This window comes from Neolamprologus brichardi, chromosome 3 (assembly GCF_056152115.1).
Source record: "Neolamprologus brichardi isolate AB-2024 chromosome 3, ASM5615211v1, whole genome shotgun sequence".
In the NCBI taxonomy this organism is placed as follows: Eukaryota; Metazoa; Chordata; class Actinopteri; order Cichliformes; family Cichlidae; genus Neolamprologus; species Neolamprologus brichardi.
Genome location: NC_142106.1, coordinates 26,952,767 through 26,979,506, shown reverse-complemented (window position 1 = coordinate 26,979,506; position 26,740 = coordinate 26,952,767). Strand labels below are relative to the sequence as shown.

Genomic DNA, 26,740 nt, shown 5'->3' with positions numbered 1-26,740 from the left:
TGAAAAGCTGCTCAGTGTTTGCACAGGAAATGCTTGGGCCAACTCCTTATTTAGTGCTCACATTAAGAAACTACAAACTGCAAAGCAGTTAGGGTTGTGCAAGCAGACGCAATGAAAAATACCATCATTATTTGCAAGAAAATGCTGACATTCACCTTGTGTTGCCAAAAGCATTTCAAGACTTCATGCCTTCCCTTTGGTTTTGTAATCCATTGTGACCATGAAATAGCAGTTTAGCACAGTTGACCAACGTTTTTAGGAGATTACAACTATATGGTGGACATTCAGTCGCACAGTGTGGAAGCTTTTTTCTGCCAGTGAAAAACAAATAAAAGAAGTGCCATCCATAAGTCACTAGTGACCAGAGGTTTCCAGGGGATCACCGACTGGTCTCTAGGACTGTTTGACTTGTTTGGCCCAGCCTTACAGCAGCACCTTTGGGGTTGTCTTTACATTCACTGTCACCCAAAGACTTATGCTATCACCTGTTAGCTTTACGTTTACAGCTTTCTGGCCACCGTGGGGGTAACTATCCTTAAAGCTTAAAACCTTACTTTTGATTGTTATTTACTATTTTTCAAAGGTTTAAACCGACTTTTTAATCCCGTAAAGTTGGGTATTTTAACAAGGAAGTCTTTGAAGACTGACTTGATTCTGGAGTCAGCCTTAAGTATAGTTCAAACTTTTAAAACACGTATGCTGCTTGCTAGCTTGAATTTTGCTAGCACATCGCTATGACACTTGGGATGTTTTTTCTTTTTACTTTAATTAACCATGAAGTGATACTCTTCATGCCTTCAATGCCACACGTGAATTTGAACCCACGACGCTCTCTCCGTATGAAATCAGCGGTAACCACTGAGCTAGCGTGCTGCACAAACGCTACCACAGGCGCAGCTCAGTCCCAGCAACTTGAAACCGAAAGCACAAATGAACGCTCCAGCAGGAAGCTCGCTCGGGTTTACTGCTCGTAAACAATCTTTTTACCATTGAACTGGTATTTTTTAGCCAAAACACAACTTATAAGGCTAACCCTCAACTTTGTGTTATGACTGTCATCATTATCAGCAGTATAGCTTACATGCAGTGCATTTCTATCATAACCGTGCAAAAATTCTCAGACATGCTTTTGTTTAGTCGTCTAACTCATATCACTTTTAAACCAATTTCTCTACTTTAGTCCATGTGAGTCACTCATATGGACTAAAGTACTGCAACGATGTATAAACTGAGGAGTGAGAGCCAAGGTGAGAAGCAAGAAAAGACAAAAAGAAGATGAGGGGAATTTACGACCAACAACCAAAGCAGAAATAGAAAATAAATGAATTTCATCGTCTTTTTCCTCCATTCCGTAAACAATTTAAAACAGAAGCATCCAATCATATCAATCAATTTATCTATCTACTACATCTATGTCAGTCTATCATGTTGCGCCTGTGTCTCACTTTGTACCTTTCTTTCATAATGAAAACAGTCTTCCTCTGTTACGAACATCACACACGCATACACACACAGCTGTGTAAAAATAAGATGTGCTGTTTTTAGAAGGGAAGCCACATCCTTCCAGTACAGTCACACTGACTGCCAGTGTACTCTACTTCTACGTCGCTCTCGTTCTCGATTTTACTCATCGTTTCCAGGAAGCTGCGCTACTATCTAAGGACAGTTTTTTTTTTTGTTTTTTTGCAATCGAAGCCCCTCTGTGACCTACAGGTTTTGACTCATTTAATCTCTAATATTCTGATCTCTTTCCCTGCCGTTATCACTATAATTTGCTGTACATCCGCAGCGCACAAAATCTGATGTGGTGTAGCAGGATGTCGATTTAGGTTGTAATGCAAGGTCGCGGTGTGAGCCAGATAATCAAAGTATTTGCATACAGTTGCATGCCACGTATAAGCTCAAAGTCCTCATTTGGCCACACTTTCTTCTCTTCAGCCCTGAATCTGGATTTTAATTAGGCTTTATAAAATGCACTCAATACACTCGAGATCAACCTCGCAGACTTGTTATTACTGTTACAGTGGAACCCTGACTTACGAAATTAATTCGTTCCCAAGGGTCTTTCGTAAGTTGAGGCACCCATCGCGCCTTTTGAGTGAACGATAGGCTATAGGCTAATTGCTAACTGCAACAACGTTGTCGTTCAAGTGGAACAGCGAAGCGCAAGTACGAAAGCCAAGGAGTTGTCACATGATTCGGAAGGCATTGTGGGCATTGTGGGCTCAGCCAATCAGAGCCAGCGGATTTCGTTACGTGGGCATTTTGCCGTAACACGGGCAGAAATATTGCCATTAAGTGCCTTTGTAACTTGAATTTTTTGTTAAATGGGGTAATCGTAAGTCGGGGTTCCACTGTACATTTAAGTAATTCTACTCTTTCAAAATGAATAATCATAGTACACAAATAGTAATTACAGCTAAAAGACTAAACTGGCCACGCATGCTTACATGTTATCAGTAACATCTCAAGTTTCTGAGTAATTCAGATCCATAGGATTACACATATTACTGTCACCGTCTAATCCACAGGGAACACAGAGGGGAGCCCTCTTGCGCAACACATTGCAGGAAGTGAACCACACACCTACACAGGTTTGTGACACACTAAAAGGTGTCTTCTTACATCAAACGACTTCTCTTCAGCCCTCACACACTGAGAAACTATGAATCTCCCGAGAGGGATCCGCTGAATGAAACAGCGAGTCGTACGCATCGACAAAGATGACAAAAGCAGTGCAACTTTGGATCCAAAACCAACATCCAAACAACAAACAAGACGGTAGAAGGCGAGCTGCCACACAGCCAGGTGCATTTTGTGATTTACGTCAGTTTTTGCTCCAAAAAGGCCATCCCACACAATCACTAATGACATCACCCGTACCTCAGCAGTCACAGAAAGTATACTCAGGGCTTCATGGAAACATCGCCAACTGTTGCTTTGGCATGCTCCGGACAGAGCCTGACAAATAAATACATGTAACGTATACGTGTGTTTCTAAAAAACATAACTGTATTCGTGTGAACCTATATGTACACAAAAAAAAAACAACCTGTATATGTGTGTGCATATACAGGTATTTTTTAATTTTAAAAATTGCATATACGATACTCTTCCTAATCTTTATAAAATAATACGTATACGTTATTTATAAAAATACGTAGACGGGTGTTTATAAAAATGTATGTACAGGGCCTCACCTTACTGTCTCAATAAAACAAACTAAATGGATAATAGTTGGTGATTCCCGGTTTGTTTTCTTACAGTTTTTGGGATGCCTTTTGTCTATGGACAAAGACCTCAGTGACACATGCTGTCTGCAGCTGCTTCTTGCTACTTCACAAAGTGTAACCTTAAGGTATTGCCTATAATTAGGTGTCATCTGACTGCACCAATAGAGAAAGGTATTTTAAACACAGCTGTTTTAACTGTCCACCTTCGAAGATGGAGCAAAAGGGCAAATATGGAAGGAGAAAGCAACACAACACTCACTACAAACGTTCACACAAAACACAACTATCACTGCCGCCATCTTTAAAACATACCAAACTACTTCATAGAGAAGGGTTAATAACTACCTGGTTTGTAGCTACTGAACTTTCAGAATAAGAGCGGACTAACTGTCCACCAGTATGCTGAAGAAGCCTGTTCTTTCAAGACAGATGAGGAAATAACGATATAAAGCACTAAAAACGAGTTGCATACCCAGGGTGCTTAGTGTACTAGACTCTATGACGGATTTTACATTAAAAACCATGACAGTGTAATATTTTTTAAACCTAAAAAAAGCAGTTTTATGAGCATGCATTTAGTTTGTGCAGCTGACAGGCTGTCAGAAGAGGACAAATTAATGATCACGACACTGTAATAATGAAAGATGTACTGAAACACAGCAGGTAAGCAGCAGCATTAGTAAGAATAATAATTGTAATTACTGTAATTGTAGGAAATGTACTAGTGAATATGATGAATAGAGCTGGCTCTCCCTTTCTCTTTGTCACTCACACACACATACACACACACACACACACTTTATTTCAAGTGTCATTAGCAGATGTGTTTTTGTGCTGCTGACTCAGTCTCTTTCTCTTCATGTGGTACTTAAAGTCAAGGCTGATAACAGTGCATGGGCTCACAGGCAATTCAACACATGCATGTATACACACACACACACTGCTTGTGCCTATGGTACAACAACTTTTCTCCGTGCCCCTGGTACACTGCGCAGAAACACCTTGCCACACACACACACAAAATATTGGAATGCAAGGTGGAGTCAAAAAGAATAAATGGAATCACTAAATATATGTGATCTCTCAGGACAGCAGTATTGCAAAAGCACTGTGTGCGTGTGTGTGTGTGTGTCTGTGTGTGTGTGTGTGTGTGAACGATGTGGTGGCTGTCTCTTACTTCCTGTTAAAGGGGTTTTAAGAGAGAGAGCGAGGCTGACAAAAACCCAGAGAGAGAGTGAGTCTATTTTTGGCCCCTGTGAGACAAAAAAGAAAAAAAAAGATGAAGAGATAGCAGCAGGGTTAAATAAAACCGAGAGGCGCGCTGAGGCGTGAAAGCAAAACAGGAAAAATGAAACACAAAAGTTAAGCAAACAGAAAGAGGGAAACGGGGAAATAAGATAGAGAGAGAAGTGTAAAACTGCCCTAATGCACACTGTCTGCTTTTAAAGGCCAACACCCTGATAGGACGAGGTGTATGCATCAGAGGAAGTGCTTTGGCCTCCACGTCCTCTTAACAGAAACAGCCTGCACTCACTGAACAGCACGATCTGGCACAAATTTTTTAATGTATTGTTTTGTTTTTTTCCTTCTGCAATCAACTTTCCCACACTTGCACAAAACCCATATACAATATGCGAGACCTGAGACATGAAGCTACATCTTTGCTTTTAACGGCTTCTCTTTTAAGCCGTTAGCTTTCCAGTTAGCTTTCCAGGCTAACGCAACACTTTTTTCTACTCTACAGGGTATTGTGCTTCTAATAACAGCTGCACATTCATCTTTTGCAGCGTCATAAAAAAACTGAAATTAAGCAACAACTGAAAATAACTAAACCACAATAAAAAAAATTTTTTTTAAAAAACAACAACAATCCCACAATGCAATCAGCTAATAAAGCTCCAATTTTCTAACTTTCAGGCCTTTTCTCATTCAAGGCTGCAGCAGTCTGCCGGGTTTCCGACGAAATTAAACGCCAAATTTAAAGCAAATTCACTGAATAATAGCTACGGAAGCTGCAAATTACTGTGCACTTTCATCTCTTACTGTTACATTAATATTACGATCTGGGTATAAAGTGCTGCTGCTGGTGCAGAAGAAGAAGCGGTTACAGAAATGATAACATGGAAAACAGGATGGAAAGCTGATTTCTGATTTATTCATGTGATTTAAATAATGTTACAGTTAGCACACTGCTTCATACTGCTTGGAAAATCTATCAGCGAAGGAAAATGTAGGCAAGCACAAACGGCAGCGGGTATCTAAGCCTTAAGTTTCACGGGCATCTTCATTTATTTGTCAGTTCTCTTCCATTGCACCAACTTCCCCTTTCAGCCAAGCATTAATACGGTTTCTGCAATGTTTGGACCTTGTCCCAATTTACTTTTTCATGCACTGAAATGCCAAGTGTACCACCCTGCAACCTCACTTTAGAGTTGCACAGCCTTCAGTCTTTTGTATACAAAATTCATGTAAAATATAAATGAAAGCAGAACGCAATTATTTGCAATGAACACCAATCGCCACATCACTTTTTTCATGTCATGTCACTTACCAAATTTGTAAGTGACATGTTTTAGTGAGATGTATCAAAATCAAATCATCTAATCAGAAACGTGTATTCTGTCCAGTGAAAGGGAGGACGTGTCAGCATAGCAAGGCAGCTTAAAAAGACCTGGTAAGCATTACATTTTCTAACCAATCTAACCATGTGATTTCTACATATGAAACCTAACCAAGCAACACATTTTTTTTAAATTAGTAACACATTTAAAATGATACTGTGACGTGTATGACTTGAACCTCATCCTGAAGCACGAGCAGTGAGGTCACTCGATGTATGAATGACCCCTCCAAACTCCAAACGCAGACATTTTTTGCCTTTTGAAACCACAAAATATTGGGTTTTTAGCTCGATGGTTGAGCAGGTGTGTCACAAGGCTGAATGCAACGGCCTTGCTTTGCTGCCTCGTTGCACCTCGATTTCTTCGCGGCACTATGCAAAAAATACTGCCAGCCGCCACTGCTACCACTCAGCCTCCTGGTAGATACGCCTATCGTATCAGTTTCAGTCGCCTTGTTCTCAGATTATTGTTTTAAAGATTTTCAGAAAACTTGACCGAGATTCAAACTCATCTGAGACCTTTAGTAGATACACCTATGGTATCAATATCAGAATTGTACGCTGCCTAATTCTTGAGTTCGCAAACTTGGGTGTCTATGCTGTCGGCCCGAGCGGCAGGGTGACAACAATACCTAATCGGCCTTTTACAGCAAAGCGATAAAATGGAAAAACAAAAACCCAAAACAAAAAAACTACTTCTGTTCATACACATGAACACAAATCAATACTTATGCAAGCAGAGTCAGGAAAAGTTGTGCTCAAGGACATGAAAATAAAGACCGTGCCTATTTCACGAACTACCGTAAGACTTGCTTTTATTCACTTTGCACATATTCCAACAGCGCGTCATCGTAGTGAGAGTCCAGGTGCTAGGCTGGCCCTGCTGCTGTCCACAGCTGTCAACTGCTAAAACCAGCTGACAAGTGACACCACGCAATACTGGGCAGCTGAAATCCTCCATCGAGCAAATAGCGAAGCACTTGTGAAGTCGAACAACTGGTCTCGGCAGTCCTTAAATGCAAAAACGTGCTGTGATGCTACAACACAACGCTCCTTTTTCAGCTTTAAAAACGAGGAAATGACACTTCTCAGATGCAACAGCTCATATGCTGTTTTATAGAATTCGAATGACTTGCAAATCGTTTCATGTTTATTTACACTTTTTTGTAAATGTAGTTGTAAAATGTTGAAAATGCTGCACGTAGCGCCTTTACCTGCAGGTGTTACGAGGGAAAAAAACAGACACATTTGCAGATGTTATCAGAAACCTGTGAGGAAAGTCAACTCAAACTGCGCAGCTTCAGCGAACGGAACCAGTTGAGGGTATATTATCCATCTCCTGCTGGCAGAGAGAGATATCGCTTCACAGGCACGAGACAAACACGCCGAAACTCGTGCTTTGTGCTGTCAGTCTCCGGTAACGAGCAGAGGAACACGAGCGGTAAATGCCCATGGACGCAACACCTTTCACTGATTGATAACGCACCGTTAGCACATTAGCAGACAACTGCACACCTGCCGAGACTGAAACGCCCGTCAGTGATAGCACAAACACACACACACTTCTGCTAATGACCGAGAGCACACATGAGCACACACACAAGATATTGTTCTCTCCTCATCATTAGCACATTTCCATGAGTGAGCGTCAACATGGTAGACACAGCTGCTGCAGATAACTCATCAACTTTGTCTCACAGCACACACACTTTCTTTAATGGCCTGCTGCCTGCGGAAGACTGATGACGGTTCAGGCTTGGTAGATGCATAGGAAAGGGAATGATGGAGCAAAATAGAGACGGGGGGAGGGGAAATGAAATCAAGAGAAAGGAAAGAGTGAGGAGAGAGATCAATACTGGGATGCAGGGACCAGGAAATGCACCTGAAGTCAACCTGGTTTTACTGATCTAAATCTTTTTTGATGTTTGTGCTCAGCTCGGATTGTTGTGAGAGAAATGCTGCAGCTTTTGAGGTGAGGGCGGGAAGTGAGCGTTTGGCAGACACATTAAGCTCAAAAAATGATGTTAAAACGTGAAGAAAACAAAAAAATGAAAGACACGAAAACCTGCAGTGAAACATGAGAGATGTGAGGAGGAAACCTCTGTGCACAGCACGTTCTGCAGGAGTGAAGCCAAAGATGGCAACCACAATAAGCATGTAATCACAAAGAAAATAACCACAAGTAGTGCTATATCAAGACTATAAAAATAGAATCAAAGCTCAACAGTGTTTTTTTTTTTCTAATGCGCGCTTTACTCAGGCGCAATAGATTGATAGATATAGATAGAGAATTTCTGCTGAATCAAAACAATCTCAAATGCTTTCACATTGCTTCAGCCACACTACATAATCTACATTCAAAGGACTCTTTAGACCTTTAGAGCTCTGAGAGAAGAAGAAAATTAGCTTTACCTGTCAAGTTAGCTCAACAACAACAGGAATAAGGGCTCTCAAAAGCCCGCCATTGTTTTTACCCAAAAGCCCCAAACTTTTCTAGACATTAACACCTCTGCATCGGTTAGAATGAAAATGTCACACACTCAGATCAGACATTAAAAGCTGTTTACCCTCCCAGTTCTGAATGCAACCATCCGAGAATGCACGGCTTACAAACTTACTACAGTATGTAATTGTTCCATTCACTCAGCATTTGATAACTCTGTAGGATTCCCAGCTAGTCACACTGTGATACTGTTACGGACCAATTCCAAAAAGTTGATTCTGTTCATCTGGACGTAGCGTTTTCAGTGGGAGAAACGTTTCGTCACTCATCCAAGTGATTTCTTCAGTCTCAGCTGACTCCAGGTTTCCCCAACCTTATAAACAGTACATTTGCATAATGACTGAAACCAGCCCACTGAATGAACAATGGGCTGTGAGGTCAGTTCCTTGACCATTAATATGCAAACTGTTGTGACCATTGATCAACAACCACTATTCAAAGTCCAGGCCATTTACCATAGAGAGACCTCCCAGCCCATTGTTCATTAAGTGGGCTAGGTTCAGTTATTGTGAAAATGTACAATAAGTCTGGGGAAACCTGCAGTCAGCTGAGACTGAAGAAGTCACTTGGATGAGTGACGAAACGTTTCTCCCACTGAAAACGCTACGTCCAGATGAACAGAATCAACTTTTGGGATTTACTTACCTGGATGATTGAGCATGCATTAAGACCTTACGGACCAATATAACCAGACATCAGTTACTCATCCAGTTTGCGGTTCATCGAAATCCACGGCATTCTTCCTTTAAAACCTTAAGCACAGTTTGGGTTAAGACCTTTCCCATGATCAGCTTGTTTAAGTTTGAGTTAATTCAGTAGGAGGAGTAGCGATTCTTGTGACCAATGGACATGTTGCCACAATGCTAGCTAATCAAAATGAATGTGGCTTACTTACTATGTTACTATATTACTAGGCATGTTTGGTTAAGTCGCAGAAAATGTCTACAATGGATAGTAAAAAAAACAGGAACTTTTCTGACATTTAACTCTTTATCTATTGTCAGGCAGTGTCTATTTAGTTACTTTAGTGTTGTATGAATGGATGTGAGGGAAGTCTTTAACAGCAGGAGAAACTGTAAAACTTGTGAAAACACAGGTTAAAGTCCAAAATGTATGCCCTCTTTCCCATTTTCCAAAGCTGTCTATTGGGACAAGAGTCTACTGGAGTCTCTTCCTGGGCCGATTGTGGTCTCTGGGCCTTATGATTGACACCCCTGTTACACTCACTCAACCAAATTCTGTTTGTAGGGTTGTTTGATGAATCCGGACTAGACCCAATCTATCCAGCCCGGACCAAGCACGGAATTTACAAGTGTACTACACACAGACCTGACATGAGCCGACTCTGATTCCTCTGCAGTATTTTAATGTTTTTTAAAGGCATCTTTCACCAGTTCAATCACAAATGATACAAAAAAAGTCACATTACAATGACCGGTAATTCTCAGCTACAAAACACGAACACGTATGTTGTATATTCTGGACTGCCAGATAGCCACTGCTCTGAACGTGAGCAGGACCTGAACGTAAACGATTGAAAAGAAGCTTGAAAAACTATGAGTGGCTTCACAAAACAGATGAAGGACAAGCGGATGAAAGGAAAGGAAGGAATAGCGGGATGATGAAGGACAGAGGTTGGAGAAGAGAAAGAAGGGAGCATTTAGAGATCAATGTAGGATAAACGAAGAGCAATGAAAGACTCAATTTAAGAATGACCACAAAAGACATGCGGTGAAAAGAGGACATAAATAAAAGATTGGAAGTAAAGGGAGCAATAAGAAGGAAGTTACGTTCTTATAACGGGGGGAGGGGGGGCTACAAGGCTGTTTCCCTCAGTAGATTTCACTCATTTCTGTAGTATGTGATCTTATTTTAGCTAAGTTCACAAGAATAATCATTTGAATGTTCTTCATTATAATAAATCAAAAATATCACACCTCATAGAGTTTCGCTACAACAATATGATTTGTGAACTTTCCTGTTATTCAAAGATGACTTAACAAGTCTTGCTTTTCCTCCTGAACCCACAAACAAAGCTTGTTTCTTCACACCTCTTTAAATGATTTCCTGCTTTCTTTAAATGCAGCCCAGAGTTTTCTAGCACTTTCTTCTTTCTTTGACTGTAAAGAGTCCCCCTGTCGAACGGCCTGGCGTTTCGGGGAAACATGAGGTCAAATCAATAGAAACTGAGTTTGACGGCTCCAATTAACCAACACCGGTGAAGTCGGGGAGACAGAATGACTCCGAATTAGGCCCTGAGACTGTGTGCGTGTGTGTTCATGCATGTATGATAAACAGCTTATGTAGAGTAATTTCATCGGAGCAGATCAATAATACACATTGGTGCCCTTTGTGGATCCTGGGAGTTAGCCACTTTATCATACATTACCTATAAATTACAGGGAGTAATATTTTAAAGTGCTCTGCTGAACGCTGCAGCTGCATATCATGAAAGAAGCTTTTAAGGGGAAAAAAAATGTTTATTCACTGTTAAAACTACTTTTAAAATGTCACCATTAATACTCTGAAAGGCGATACACAACCACTTTGTGTGTCGTTGCTTCGTACTTGAACGCAGGAACAGTAAAAGTACCACCAAGAAATATTTTAACCATCAATCTTTTCATTGATTTCAAATGTATATGATGATAGCGAGCGTCAAAAGAAGCTTAACATTTATTAACTCAAAACTAAATTAATGTCTTACAGGCAACCAATCAGGAGTCTGGCTGAAAGAGCATTGTTCATCATTTGATGACAGATACTGATGTTTAGTCAGAGTCATTGTGAGAAATCAAACATCTGAGAAACAACCGCACATAATTAAACACGTGAACTCTTATCATGTGCAGAAACGTCGATTTATCTGCCCTAGTTCACAAAACTTTACAGTAAAGGAAATGTCACTGTGGCACTACTGAGGTTTCTCACGTGACGTCAACCGTACATTATTCAAAGTTGTTTGCCATATTGGATAGGTACCGTAAAAAAACAAAGTGTAATCCCTGGATAGCTGAGAGTTTGTAATAAAGCCCTTTGATTCCATTGAAAGTACGATCAGAGCAATATGTTGGCAACCAAAGAAATCGCAAGGAGTTTTTTGCCAACTGGTTGGGGAATGGATTTTTTTCTCTAGTGATGGGTGATTTGCGGGGTGTCACTGAGTGGTATGTAGATCTGCCTGACTTGAACTTTAGCAGTCACTTTGTAGCAGAATATACTGTTTTTCCCCCTCACAACTGGTGGTTGCCAGATGGTTGCAGACCAGTCTCTAGGTCTATATGATTGGGGTCACAATAATGGTCATGGTCATCTAAAATGGCAAACAAGTTAACATTGTGTGGTTAGTGGTCATGTGTTTGTAAAACGTCAATAGGCCATGACTTGGCACAAAATATTGTAGTTATAGACCTGCTACAGCACATTCTTTGATTTGGGTGTACTTGTTGAGTCCCGGTCTCAGTCACACAAGGCTAGAGAGCAGTTATGACCTCTTAATCGCCATCACCATCATCTGTGCTTTCCTGTCTTTGATCAGCGTTGCGTTTTACCAGCGTGACGGTAAAGAAGAGGGTCAAGGTACTAATCTCAGGTTTACTTGTGTGAAATTATTTTTAACCTGAATTGTTTTATCAAGTCATAACTTAACTTATTTAGTTACATTTATAATATTAATACCCAGTAATACAGTTTCTACAAAATTGTATTTCTCCTTCTACAAATTTAGCATCCTTAGTACATTCTTACTACAGCTGGGCGCATACTGAGGCCACTTCCTTTTAAGTTTGTCATGCTTTTTTTTTTATCATCAACCTCTTCGTGCATAAATGTAGGTTAAATCTTTTGGGACTGACATTTTGGAGTTTCTTGGGTTTTTTTTAATGTGTGTGAATTTTAACTTGTCGTTTGTTGATAAATAAATCATGGTTTTACTTTAATTAATGTTCACGGGATTATAATACGAAGTAAGCACAATATACTTAAAATATCTTTTTGTAATCAGGATTACATAAACCTAAAAAGAGTCAGTCGTGCTGAGCTGGCTATCAGCTTGGTAAGTCAAACAAAGTTCTGGCTACGAGGGCTTTCAGCTGGTACCAAATAACCAACTGCAAATATGAAAAATCCCTAAACAAATGTGAACAAACAAATATATAATCCAGGCTAAAAGGCACACATTTGCTAGAGCCAAACCAATCACTATCACTGTTCTACATAAAAAGTGCTGCACTCTCTCACAATATAAGGCCCTTCTGTTCTTTATCTTGCTGCTGTATAATCCAACAATGTTGTTGTGGGATCAATGATGTAACGTACCTACCTAATTACTCCATCATTAAGGCCCAGGTAGATCTGACTGTATTTCTCGATGTTTATTCCAAGAAATGAATACATTGCTTAGATGTAGACAGGTTAGCTGGCTTGGCTGTGTGCACAAGAAACATTTCCAACTAGTAAATAGGCTTTGCTAATCCTACATAATATGAATAAGTGGTCTAAAAGGAGTTATCCCTCTGTTTCAGGACTGTGGGACTGCTTTCAACAAATAACGTTCACAGGGTATAGATGCTTTCTGGAAACTAAAGACAATCCTGCTATCTGCACATCGAGAAAAGTAACGGCATTCTCCAAGTGAATCGAACCTTTTTTTTTCTCAGTCTTTTACCTCACTGAAACCTTCCAGAACTTAAATCGGGATTTAAATTGGGAGCTAGCGGGGGACAAGCACGTAACGTGTATCAATAAAGCTTTAAAGGAGGAGAAGAAAACCCGAAAGCCGAGTTAAGAAGCTGAATATACAAAAACGAGCTGATCAAATATCCTAAATGTTGAGGTAGATGATGCAACGACTAGGGCTGTTCGATATAACGATATATATCAGATGACGATATAAAAACGTCTATCGTTTCATTTTACGCTATCGTTTGTTTCGTGGTGTCGCAAATTAAACTGTTTACGGCAACATTTTTTCATCGTTTTGATGGTCACTGTAGTGGCTATATTAATTTCTTAAAGTTCTCTCTTTCTCTTATATGTAATATAACCACACTACCAACGGACAAGCGCCTGTTTTTATACGTTGTCGTTAGCAACAACGACGGTAACACCATCGCGTGTCCGCTTGTTTATGTTCCACATAAACCTTTCACAATAAAGCTCAAGATCCTGTTGAGACTTCAAAATAAACGTAATCACGTGAAAGAGCAGATGTTTTTACGGATGAGAATGAAATAAGAGCCGTCAGGTGCTAAAAAATAAACCTTAGACTCAAACGTTAGAACAGGCTTTTCCCCGCAGCACGCCGTGTAATAAATAGTCACAAAGAAAATGCCGGCTGTTACAACTTATGTCTAAAAATGTATAGTTTCATGCATCGGTTAAAACACTCGACTCCAGCTACATGACACGCAGCTGGAAACACTTCCCGCAAGTCAAGCTGCCCAAGATTCACAGAATTTACAGAAAATGTTACATTTTTGTGATTTATATCGTTATCGGGACGATAGAATTCTTATATCGGGATATGAGATTTTGGTCATATCGCACAGCCCTAGCAACGACCACGTGTTTTTTTTAAGCCTTAAGGATACAAACAATGTGTTTTGAGCAATCTTTGTACCAGTGACTGAATAACACATTTTAAATAGTCAAGCCGCCTCCTCACCAGTCCTGCCAACCTGTTGTAATGGTAAATATGGATATTAGAGCCTGCTGTTCGCTGTGTGGATTTCTTATATAACCGACTGGATGTGTTTCCACTCTGCCTCCACCTCTCTCCCTCTTACACTTGCTAATTCTCTCCCCTTTGTCCATCTTCATCTCTCTCTCCTCTCCCCGTCTTTTTCCATCTCTCCCTCTCCCGTGTTGAACCGAACACTTCTGCATCTGTATCGCTTCAAGCCGAGGGCACAAATCAAAGCACAGCACACAGACACACAACACCGGCCGTCCCACACGCTCGTGCACTCTCCTAAAGCCATGTCTGTCACCCCACCTCTCCATCCATCCACACACATCTATAACTCGTCCTCATCTCCATTGCAGTGAACACCCACACAGATTTCTGCACTGGGAGCGAGATGCAGATAAAAAAGAACAAATATAGTGGGTTTGATTCCAGCAAAGCATCGTGCAGGAAATCCACAGGAATAGGAGCGAGGGGAAAAAAAGAAGAAGTGTTACCTGTTAATCACCACTCTAAAAGCCAGAAATACGACTGGTTACATAATCTGAAGTGGCGCTGCTGCTATTTTAGAAGGAAAGGGTTTTGGTTAAGAAGTTACCAATTTTAGAAATTCTAGAAAATATTTGGATGTTAGGAAAGGGACAGGATGTGACGTGATCACTCCAAAAGAGGGGAAGTCACAGCAAGAAATTACAAAAGAATAGAGAACAGACAAATGAGAAAGAAAAGGAAGTTAGAGAGGAGACAAAGGTGAAAACCTAAGGACGGGACTGGCCTTTCCTTTGCACGTTTATGAGTGTCTGTGTCTACTTTCATAACATAACATAATAGTTGGCAGCCTACTCAAAACCTAAGTGGTAGTGCTACATACACACAAACACACAATTCACAGAAGCTTTTCTGCTTCATTCTCTTCCTGTGTCTCCTTTATCCTCCACACAGTAAATGTGAGTACTGCAAAGAGGAGGAGGAAGAAGAGGAGGTGGAGGAGAATAGGATAGGGAAAATAAAAAGAGGAGAGTAAAGAAAGAGTGCGAAACCTTACGTAATTGAGCCTGGAGGTAGAGAAGGACAAAAGAAAGAAGGAAAGACAACAAGAAAATAAGAAAATCAGAGATCGCTCGCAGAACGCAGACACGTTGAGTTACAAACACAACTTTTGCAACAACATGTGACACAAAGACAGCTGACAGCGCAAAACTTAAAAGCCACCACATCCAGCAGTTTTTGTTTCTCACAATTTAACATCAGATGATAATTTCCCTCAAGAGAACTGCTCCCTGTTCCAAAGATGCTGCTGCCTGACCATCCTGTGGTGAATTAGAAAACCAGAAATCCATTTTGCAGCGGCGCGAGAACCCAATCACATTGCAGTTATACCAGTGGAAACAGGCAAATCAAAGTAAATCTGTGGTGGTAAACAGTTCATTTGTGGCTCTACTCACTAGCATAACATCTTAATAGTGCCAGGCTTTGAGTAAAGGGAGGCCAGACAGAGAAAGGTTGGGGGGAAAGAAACAAGTTAGTTAGCTAGCAAGCTTTTCTGTATCTGACTTTTTCCCATTGCCTCTCAAAGACAGGCACATCTGTCACGGTTGTCACACCATAGTGCGTAGAAAAGATGGGCATGCCTTCCAGGTATAAAAAGCTATCATGAAAGTGCTTGTAACCTAAATTTATTTGAATAATATTGTTATGTCCATCCATTTTCTGCCGCTTATCCAGGTTCAGGTCGCAGGGACACCAGACTGAAAAAAAAGCTCAACCCTGCCACCTCGTCCAGCTAATCTGGAGCGACAACGAGGCATTCACAAGACAGTCGAGAGACTATCCAGCGAGTCTTCGGTCTCCCAGTAGGAATACCTCACCTAAGAGGCACCTCAACTGAAACCTTTTGATGTGGAGATGCTTCGGTGCTTAGTGCATCAGGTAGCAATCAAAGGTGGAGGCCCTGGTGTTCTCACCCCCAGCTTCAAGAACTGGCTATAATTCTTGACCTCTGTAAAAATTTTGCTGATGACTTCATGTGCTCAATTGGCCGTTTCGGATAACACTGAATAAAATTAAATTCACATAATTATTAGAGCCAGAAAGGAGGATTATCCAGGATATGTTAGGTGGCTAACAACTCGCCAATCAAAAGTGCAGTGCCCTCAGTTTCACAGTCCAATCTACCAATCAACTATTGAACTGTTTTTTAGGGGACGGGGTTTTTATACTTTCATTTTGAAAAATATCTCCATTCAAATGAAAACAAAAAAAAACGCTGTCACATCCTGTCAAGAGCATGCCAAAGAAGCAAGTGGTGAAATAACCCTCACCATGTAGATGTCACAATGCTGGAACACCGCAAACGCTAACAAAATGAAAGTGGATATATGAATTCTCTTGTATAGCTTCTCCTTTCTTTTTGTTTCACTTTTTTTAAGCAAAAATGCCACATTTTGCAACTGGTTTTCAAGACACAACACGTTGAACAATCCTTAGCATCTAACGTTGATTTTGTTTTTTCAAGATCTCAAGTGAGCCATCGGCCTGCAGCTAGGCCGATAAACATGTAACCACTGTTTCAACAGCTTGCCAAGATAATCAACAATGCTCAACAAATAGCTGCCCTCTGTGGAGAGAAGTGAAGATGTCTTATTGAGATAAGGTTGCAGAAATGTCTGAATCCACAGTGTACTGCAGCTGAAATAAAATGCAAACAGTTCCTGCAGTCATCGTATACTCATATAGCACAGGGTCTAAATGTCAGCAATTTAGACTGAAAAAAGCTTTTAAGATGTTAATTGATGGTAATTATTTGCCTTGAAATAGATAAATTACTACATGAAGCACGTTATCAGATGCAGTATTGATGACCTATACTGAACTGCTACCGTATGCTTAGTGACGCATCGTTTATGTGGTTATAATTTATGCTACTTACTGGCTGAAATATGTGAAGCTGCAGTATGTTCTCTGAATTGTCTATCTGACACAAAAAGTTAATAGACTTCCACTTTATATTTACTAAATGCAGAAGCAAAATTATGGAGAAATAAAGAGCAGAGTCAAACAGTATGACCCTGGCAGCTTGTATTGGCCCTAACCGTCGTAGTAATCAGTTCTAAATAAAGTTCAGAGTTTCTTCAGAGTCTGTTTCTATTTTAGTCAGGTAGTTGGTTAGATAAATTAAACCTCACTAAAATTAGAAACCGTCATCTTTACTCTAAAGAGCTGTGTGAACAGAAATGCTGTCACAGCTGTGTTGAAACTTCACGTCCCAACAGCTGGTTTTTATCTGTTGCTGGTGGATATTAAGCACCGTAGAAACGAGGGAAACAAGCTATTTAGAGGTTGAAGATTTTGGTTTTGTTTGAAGGGTATTTGAGCATGTCATTATACTGATATGAATGTTCCATTTACCAATAATGATAACAATATCAGACATGAGAACTAAAGGCTGAGAAACACAGGAAATGGAGAACAGGACATGAGATATAACAACCGCTCAAATGGGGACAGTGTGGTTTATGAAGTACACCCATCTTTGCGCCCAGGGTAAATCTTTTATACCGAAAGAAAAGAAAAAACCCGCACACATACAAAAGGGTTTGTCTTTTTTCAGAGAGCATTGGGTTTAGTTTCTGAAAAGCCTGCATAAACAAGCCAGTCCAAGACAAAAACTGAAGTCAATTCACAAATGCGTTAAAACAGGATTACACACGTCTAGTAATTCAGTCTCCATCAGTCCTAAAGCCCATTCTGGCCAGCAGAAACTAACAGATGAGTCTAACAGAGTCAGGCAGTTAGCAAATCTCCAAGGTCACAGTTCTCATTACAGGGACACGAAAACATTTAAAACTGGAAGTCTATTCACGTAGCAGGACTGTCAGGGTAACATTTAATCTAACCTCATATAGTAGCACAAACAGCAGAATTACCGCCTTGTCAACTAGTCAAGTTGCATTTCACCATCTGTGGAGACTTCAACCTTTGGATATAAAATGTCTTTGTTGTTTCACGTTATGTCATGATTAGCATATCACCAGAAACAATACTTGCGGTACCATTCAATATCAAAATTCCAAGAATTTGTTTGCTACTTTAAATGCCGATACACCAGTAATTCTTGAAATCAGGTGGGTAGCATACAGGTACACGTATTTTAGGCTATCCTTACATACTTAAGAACTACTAGAAATATCTGGTATTGTGACAGGTCTAATTTTAATTTGTCAAGTTAGCTAATTTTATGTATTGATTTTTTCCAGACGCTGCACTGATCTTGACCTGTGAACATGAAGTCAATAAAAGTTGACTCTGACTTCATGAACATGGACCAGCTTTCAGGTCACTGTGTTCATGAACCTTGACCGGCATTTTCACCGCTGTACCCAACTTAAAAAAGCTGCTGTGTCATGTAGCTGCAACAGGCTGAGGGGACTTGGGTCGCCTCAGTTATCATTGGTCTTTCAAGTCCCCATAAAGAGCACAAAGGAAACAACTTTGTTAGAAGAGAAACACAGAACAAGGACTTCTAATTTTACTCTAACTAATGAACATAGAGGGACAATCTAATGAACATTTACCTAATTTATGTTCACTTTTTGAGCTCGTCTGCAGGTTTACTATAACATAAGTCATTGCCATGCAGAGCCATGAATATCAAGGTTTGACCTACATAAATGTATATATATTTGGCACCCACCAAGGAAGTTTTACCCGGAGCCACAGGAAATGTATTTTTTTAACTTGTTTTGTTAACTGTGCTATTATTATTTCACACATAACACTGTCAAACGGTCAGAAATAGTATGAAAATGCACAGTTAACTAGGCAGAGTTAACCGCCAAAGGCCTGTGTGGAGCCTTAAATGTGTTTATTTAGTTTGAAAATCTCATGAGTTAACTACCAGCATATCCCCTGCTGATCGTACAGTGCATCTAAAGCTGGTCTTTAAACCCAAACATATTTAATTAACACCACAGTCTCCACAGTGAAATGGAAATGACCCGCCCTTTGTTTCTGAGAGCTACCACAACATCTGTATGATTATTTAGCGAATCACCGCCGAGGAACTGAATTAACCTAACGGTGTCAGGAAGTCATGTCACAGTTGATGAGAATTAGCACCTCCTTAACAAGTGTGCCGACAGATCGCAGCTCTAACAAGGAAGGTAATAGGCAGGGGACAAACTGAAGCAAGTCAAATAAAGCAGACAAGGAAGCACTGATGTAGTGATGGCGTTCAGCTATAACACACGCAAAAGCCATAAAAAATAGAGGAAGAAAGAGACATTTTGGCAAATAACAAATTCAGCCAAAATCACCAAACACACACCTGCATGCACTCAGAGAAATGAAGGGACACACAAGCGCATTAATCCTCTCAACCTATTGTTGTCACTGAAGCATAATCCCGAAGTCGATGACTAGCTTAATCTACAGCAAGTCATGTGACTCTAGTTACACAAACTCTAATCATCTCACACTTGCACACAAACAACCAGCAGCCGAACCAGCAGCAATTTTTGTTTCATCCAATGAGAAACGAGCTACACATCTTTAAAGCCAAATTTGGGCACATTTTAGCTGTTATTTTCAATATCACAGCAATTAAATGTGACGTTTTAGGATTCTGTCATACCAGGCGGGAGAGCACATATCATTGGAGGAAAAATGTGCACTGCCCCCATCGGTTGGCAAGTGCTTGCTGGCTGGCACTGAATAGAATCGGTCAAAAAGACATTGGTGCAACAAAGATGTCCTTATGATTCGTGTGGTCACCTGTACTTTACATGGAAAACACAGCGTTAACCTCGCACACTTCACATTTACTCTTCAAGCTGAACTGAAATGGTAAAAAAGTGCGATTCAAACCATAAAAAGAGACCAGTCACATTCAAAGCAAAAGTCATACCTTTTGAAACATGTTGGTTGCAGCAGTAGAGCACAGTTTTTACTTTGAAGGCAAACAGTCTCCGTTTCTTTTTTCATCATTTCACTAGCCGTCGGTAAGAAGTTGCTGAGTGTTTACGCGCAACCCTGCGCTTTCAATGGGCGACGTTGGCAATTTTCACCTAGCCAGCAGCCTGTAACCACTCACCACCTGGTCAGGGAATACATATTTTTCCCTAGTAACCTTTGGTTGTGTCTTTCAGGAAATAAATGAAAAATGTTTTTCATAAGTTTATTTATGTAATAAACTAATTAATTAATAATTTTTCTCACTATATGTCTATATAAACATATATATGTGTGTATGTACCGTCGTTCCTCCTTAGCTAGCATATACCAATCACGTATCTGGCAGTTTTTAACATCTATGTTTTTTTTCCCTAAATTTATTACAAATATCAATTGTTTAAATTTTTCTGTATTTGTTTCATGTGCCACATTCCATGTGCGGCATCCAAATACGTAACGTTCACAAAAACTTTTGTTTGACTTACCACTAAACACAGAATGAAACATTTTAAAATGTGCTACAGGTTTTTGCTAGTATAGAATATGTATGCAGATAGGTTTATGATTTAAGAATGGATGCTCTGGTGAGAAGTAATTCAAGAATTTAAAAATTTGGAATAATTCTTAGGTCGTTTTCTCTAAAAAAAAAAAAAATACCGATACGTAAATGACACAACAAGTAATTTAATTTTCTTTTTTCATTGCTTTTAAGCTTTCGTCTTGTGTTTTATAGGTTATACACCCTTCGGTATGATTTAACCGTAACTTATACTTTTAATTGTTAATTTTTTTTTTAATCCAATCATCTAAACTGGATGATGCATGTGAAAAAACAGGAAAATATTTTTCAGATAAACAGACTTTTTTGCTTTTATTTCAGTATATTTTCATTTTATTTTTTCTTGTTTCAGTTTCGTTTTTATTAGTTTTAATGTTAGTTTTAATCTTTTTAATTATTATTGTATGGAGGGCATATGTCAGAGACAGGACTATTCCTCCATTATACCTCTTTATTTTTAGTTCAGTTCTTTTCCAAATAAGTTTTAATTTTTTTTCAAAACTCTACTTATTATTTTTATTTTGGTTGTCTAGGTTCTAGTCTTGCCGATAACGCTAAACAAAACACAAACACACACACACACACATATATGTTAGTATATATAAGTGTCGAGTGAGATCAGCCAATCAATACTAGACTGTTATCCAATCCTATTGTCTGCAACAGAAACAAATGAGGCATTATGGGATGCCATTCCCATGACGACAGGGATAGCAGGTATCCTGTGTCGTCTATTGATCTGAGTGTGTTTTACAGCTGCAGGTCAATACAGGTAATGGATAATGATTTACACACACACACACACACACACACACTCATACAGAATAATAGCACATTAATCACTCTGTTGATAATGATGGATTTCTCTTTATTGTTATTAGCTCATCAATAACTAACGACACACACTTCTGTGTATGTGTTTAAATGCCAGTAACAGGATACTATCAAGCCATCAATATCTTACTGTAAGAGTGAGTCCAGAGGCCAATAACATCTACAGGAAGTCCAGTAAGAAAGGGAGCTCTTACTGCTGTCATTGATTTGAACACTGCTCATGAGCACAGTGGCGGTAAGAGAGGAAAATGACGCAGGCAGGAAACAGACCAGGCGTTAGAAGGAAGTTAGCTGACCTCAGAGGAGAGGTCGGATGAGAGGTCTGATTTAACGGTTGATAAAGTTGCGACAGAGACAGTCACACAGAGAAAAGGCTGCTAAAGATGCACGGTAGCGGTTAACGTCCCTTCACATACATTTGATTATCATATGCGAGGCCTCCGAGAAAGACGTGGGTCCTTCAGACCCACATGCACATGCCCACATTTCAGTGATAAGTCTAAACTTTGTGCAGGTTCTTCAATAAGTAAGCAGCTCAAATGTTTAATCAGGGTTACCAACATGGCCCTGATCGGAAATTCCATGATTTTTCCATGAATGTTCTCTAACTGAAGAGTGCCTGCCTGAATCCAAAAATATTACCGCACTCTGGTTCGCTAATGATGCTTTTTACCTCAGAGGAGTCAGGTCGAGAATGGATAAAGTTCAGAAAAGCTCTTAAAAGCACTGCAACGTGTCGAGAAAGGTTAAAAAAAAAAGCAGCTGAATCCATCATCTATGATACAGATTCACTAATATTACCTGATTTCTTTCTGTGTCAAAAACAAGTTCTTCTACCTGCTATAATCCCACCTACACACACACACACCATTTCCTCCTACCTTGGCCCTTATCTGTCCCGAGGTCGAAACTTTGCGGATCAGCTTGTGTGACGTCTCTTCTTGTTCTCCATCGCTGTCTGATGACTCTTCACCTGCTTCACCGGGCTGCAAGAAGAGGAGATAAAATCACCGAAATTGAATGTGAGATCAGGAGCTGTAAAATGTCCTCATTTTAAAATGTAGTGGAAGCGTTCAGCCACTGATTCAGCAGTTTGGCTGATGGGCTTTTTACTCAGATCAACATTTTATGGTAAACTTACGTAAAATCCCACCTACACAGAAAAAGTAAAGTAAAAATGGACCGATAGTACAAATTTTAGGTATCGACCAAGTAACCACCTAATCATAAAAACTCAGGTAGCTCTTACAGCTCTTTAAAAAAAAATAAAGCAATATTAATTTTATAGGAGTTAAAAAAAACTTCAAAAAAATGCTGCTCCAACGATTCAGATTTTTTCTTTAGCATGAATATTTTCAAAATAAAAGACACTAACTGTAAAAGACGTACCTAGATTATATAAGTGCACTTTAGGCACTCGCTGATCTGGATATTTGCATATACAACAGAAAATGTCAGCATAGGCACGAGATTTTTTGGGTACCGGAAGGTTTCTGGTTTGTAGCCTGAGTGCTACTGACCAATCACATTTGAGCAGGATGTAGCTGCAGGCGAGTAAGCTGCCTGTGGTGAACAAAAGAGGTTCTGCATTCACTGAAATGCAACGTAAAAAAAAAACAAAGATGATTGAGCTTTACGTGTACACACCATCATGGAGCGAGTAGTTTTAACTTCTTAAACAAAGCCACCACCCCAAAAAAACAAGAACGTCACCTCCTCCTCCACAGTGGGAAAGCTGAGCCTGCTGCAAAGCTTTTCCGCGGGTCAAGAAGTCAGGGATTTCAAATTCAGTACATGTCGCTGATACTCTATAAATGTGTGGGGAAAATGATAAAGTGAGGAGGTCGGGGCGGATGGATGTAGTCTTTTTCTTTCAGCTGCTCCATTTAGGGTCTTCTCTGTCACACTAACTCTCCGTGTGTTCTCCTTCACTACATCCTCTGAGATCTTCCTCTTTTCCTCCTGCCTGAAGGCTCCATCTTCAGCACCCTTTGTCCACTATATTCCCTATCCGTCCCCTGCACATGTCCCTCTGATGTATTCATTTCTAATCCTGTCTTTGGTCATCAAAAACACAGTTTAATGACTACATTTTCTTACTTTGTGTTCCCATTCACACATTTCCTGAATCTTTCTCAGAGTTTATCCACACTGATCCCTGCAGAGTGGACATCTCCCCGTGGCTGCTTCCTTCCAGGGTAACTTTGTCACATGTAGTGAAGGTTTATACTCGCTGCTCAAAGGGGCTGTTAATAATTCCTGTATTTAAAGGCTGCTCCATGCAGATGAGGTATCTCGTTTAAAAGCACGTGTCTTCTTTCACCTGCAGGTCGAGATTAGTCAAGGCTTTTGTTATCTCGACACGACCCGAAGTAAAAGACTCTCGCTAAGGGATTGTATTACTTATAATTTAGGTCGTGTAAGTTGACTAGTCCCATTGTTAAAAGTGTAGAGTTGTTGTTTTTTTGTATTTTTACCCCTTCTGAAAGGGAAAGGAAAAGAAAGTGGAAGCAAAACCTGTTGAGGAGCCCCACCTATACTTTCACAATCTCTCTCTCTTTCTCTTTTTTTTTCCAATTTTAGCTTTACGTGTGAAGATGAAGTGGACTGTACTCACAATATGAGTCCTTTCAGAGTCTTGCGGTGATCCCAGCGACTCCCCAGCCCCCGCTACGTACAGGACGTTGGGGTTCAGTTTGGACGCCATCACGAATTTACAGCGAAAGGCGAAGGAGAGGAGAAGGGGTAGGAGGGCGAGGATAACAAAGAAGAAACAGAGACACGGGTGTGAAGGGGGTGAGAGAGATGGGTGAAAAGTTGCAGAAGATGTGGAGGGGTAGGGGGATGAGGAAGGGAAGAAGGGTGGAGTTTGGCAGGTGAAAGCCGGGCTGAGAAGAGAGATGATGAGGAATGGGACAGCAGCGGCAGCAGCAGGATCTGGGACGCCACGCTCCTGCCGAACTCTATCCAGGGCCAACTCTGGAAAAGACAGAGAGATGAATTATTGATCAACAGAGAAAAGCTCGGGTTTTTTGGCCGGGGGAGGTTGTCTCTCTCTTTTTTTGCTGGAAGTTCCCAACATGTATAAACAAAGTGTGGCTTTCACAGCTGATTAATTTGCCTTCCTCCTTCCATGGCAGGCTTTCAGCTGACAGAGCTACAGACACAATGCACACGGCGCTTCTGTTTCTCGGTTCCTCTTTGGGTCTTCCTGTCTCCGAGCGTTAAACACTTTGAGGTTTACGGTGTTTTGGGTTTTTTTAGGCAAGTCACACAAAGTCAAACAATTATAATAATACATACAGCGATGCTTGGGAGGTGGAGACAGAAACATGCTTCATCACCAGCCTCTGCTTATCTCACACACACAACGTGTTTTGGCATGCAGCAGTGCCGGGAACACACACCCTTACAGTCAATATATATGTGTGTGTGTGTGTGTGTGTGTGTGTGTGTGTGTGTGTTTCCTTGATTACGACTTGGACACGTTATTCAAAAACCTGTCTGCGCATCTTTCACCTCTCTGCCGCCCCCGGTGACACCAAAGAACTTGCACACATAAGCGCTCAAAAACACACTTCAGCACAAACGCTGAAGAGTGTGTGTGTGTGTTTGTGTGTGCGTGCTTTTGAAAAAGCCGATCAAACTGCGCTGCTGTGGCTCACATGTTTCAGAGAGCCGTACACGCAGACGGATACACGCACAGCGGGCTTGCTGGAGCCGAGCGCAGACCATCCATCAGCCGTGTCTGTCCTCGCTGTTTACCGCGGGAGCTGTCTGCGGACACGCGACACAAAAACAGCCCGGTCCGTGTACAAGGACCGCGTGCATATCTATCAGCTGGGCTCAGCCTCAGCTCAAAACGTCCATCAGCGACCTGCGGCCACCACCACCTCCTGCTTTGCACACACACAAAAACACACACACATATATATATAACCCCCCTCCTGCGCCCCCCTGTTTTTATAAAATGTTTTTATTATTCACCTTCGCTGCTTGATTTCTCCTTTCTCCTCCAGCGGAGCTTGATCAGGTGCGCTGTTTCTGCCCCGCTCCGGTTGCCCTGTCTGGGTGGCTCGCCAGCCGGCGTCGGGGTGCTGCTGCGCGGGCGGGCGGCCGGCGGTCAGCAGCGGCAGGAGGAGCAGCAGGAGGAGGAGGTGGTGGTGGAGAAGGAGGAGGAGGAGGAGCAGCGGCGGCGTGCGGGTCTCTCCGGTGGTGCTCGCCTTGCAGAGAGAGCGGTCATACGCATAGCGTCGGAGCGGATCTGAATCAGGTAGCAAGAGGAGGAAGGGGAGGGAGGGAGGAGGGAGCGGGGGGTGAGAGAGAGCGAGCGAGCGAGAGATTTAAAAGCGGCCGTGTTGAGACGCTTCAAATCGCCGTATCGGGGTTAAACTGAGAGCAAATAACGTGCACAAACACACACACGCATGCGCCTACAAGCAGGAAAAACAGACCTGCTGAACATAAGCAGAGCTACGTTAATTAACACACGCGCGCACCACAGTGGACCTTTGAATGAGGGGGAAGAAATAGTTTAATCAAAATCGTCCTGAGGTAAAGAAAAAACAAACACGCAATGAGCGTTTACTGATTGTGCATTAGCGCTTAACAATAAGTGTGTAATTACAGCGCTGCCAAGCGTTGATCTGAAAGGCAAAAGTCGATTAAAATGCCAACAATCCTTTGTTGTTGTTACGTGCACACGGTATAAAGGCCGTCAGACTGGGCTGACTTGGGCGCATGATGGACGTGGTTGGTTTATGGACACCTGTATGCAGCTGGAAAGCACGAAGACAGCAGACGGCTTGATGCATGCTCAATCATCCAGGTAAGGAAATCCTAGAAAGTTCATTCTCTTCATTCATTTCTTCATTTTCAGTGGAAGAAACGTTTTGTCACTCATCTAAGTGACTTCTTCAAACAGTAGAAGTCACATGGTGACCTTCAGTCACTTGGTTACTGAAGAAGTCCTCTTAAGAAGTTCAAGTGACTTCTTCACAACGCAAAACAGAACCACCTTAACTGCATCTTTGACACATGTAGGAGTAGTGTTTCTAACTGTGCAATTCCTCCTGATGTGTCAGCTCCTCACCCGCTTTCGGAGGCTTAGAAAATTCGTCCGAGATTTCATGACCTGAGGTGAGGGTCGGGACATAAAGCTACACCAGGAAAGTTCAGTACAGCATCTGCAATACTGCTGATGGTGCACCAATCTGTCAGTCATATTCGCACTCCACCTTTCCATCACTTGTGAGTGAGACCTCAAGATACATGAAGTCCCTTGCCTGAGGCATGCTATTTCTACGTATTTCTACGTACAAAGTAGGAGCATTCCACCATGCTGAATCTCATC

At 41.0% G+C, this 26,740-nt stretch overlaps 1 protein-coding gene across 3 annotated transcripts in view; it reads right to left on the bottom strand.

Annotated features, from left to right (window-relative positions):
* si:dkey-172j4.3 (diacylglycerol kinase delta) overlaps positions 1-25,825 on the bottom strand; it is an 88,784-nt gene extending 62,959 nt beyond the window's left edge. The window contains exons 1-3 of one of the 3 annotated variants that reach the window (XM_087835511.1): positions 25,375-25,825; positions 24,005-24,366; positions 22,269-22,373 (exon numbers count right to left, since the gene is read on the bottom strand). In XM_087835511.1, coding sequence (XP_087691637.1) covers positions 22,269-22,373; positions 24,005-24,094 — 195 coding nt within the window. In that variant the 5' untranslated portion in view covers positions 24,095-24,366; positions 25,375-25,825. The remainder of the gene's footprint in view (positions 1-22,268; positions 22,374-24,004; positions 24,367-25,374) is intronic. The other 2 variants (XM_087835504.1, XM_087835507.1) reach the window with 2 other exon arrangements.
* Positions 25,826-26,740: the final 915 nt, after the last annotated feature.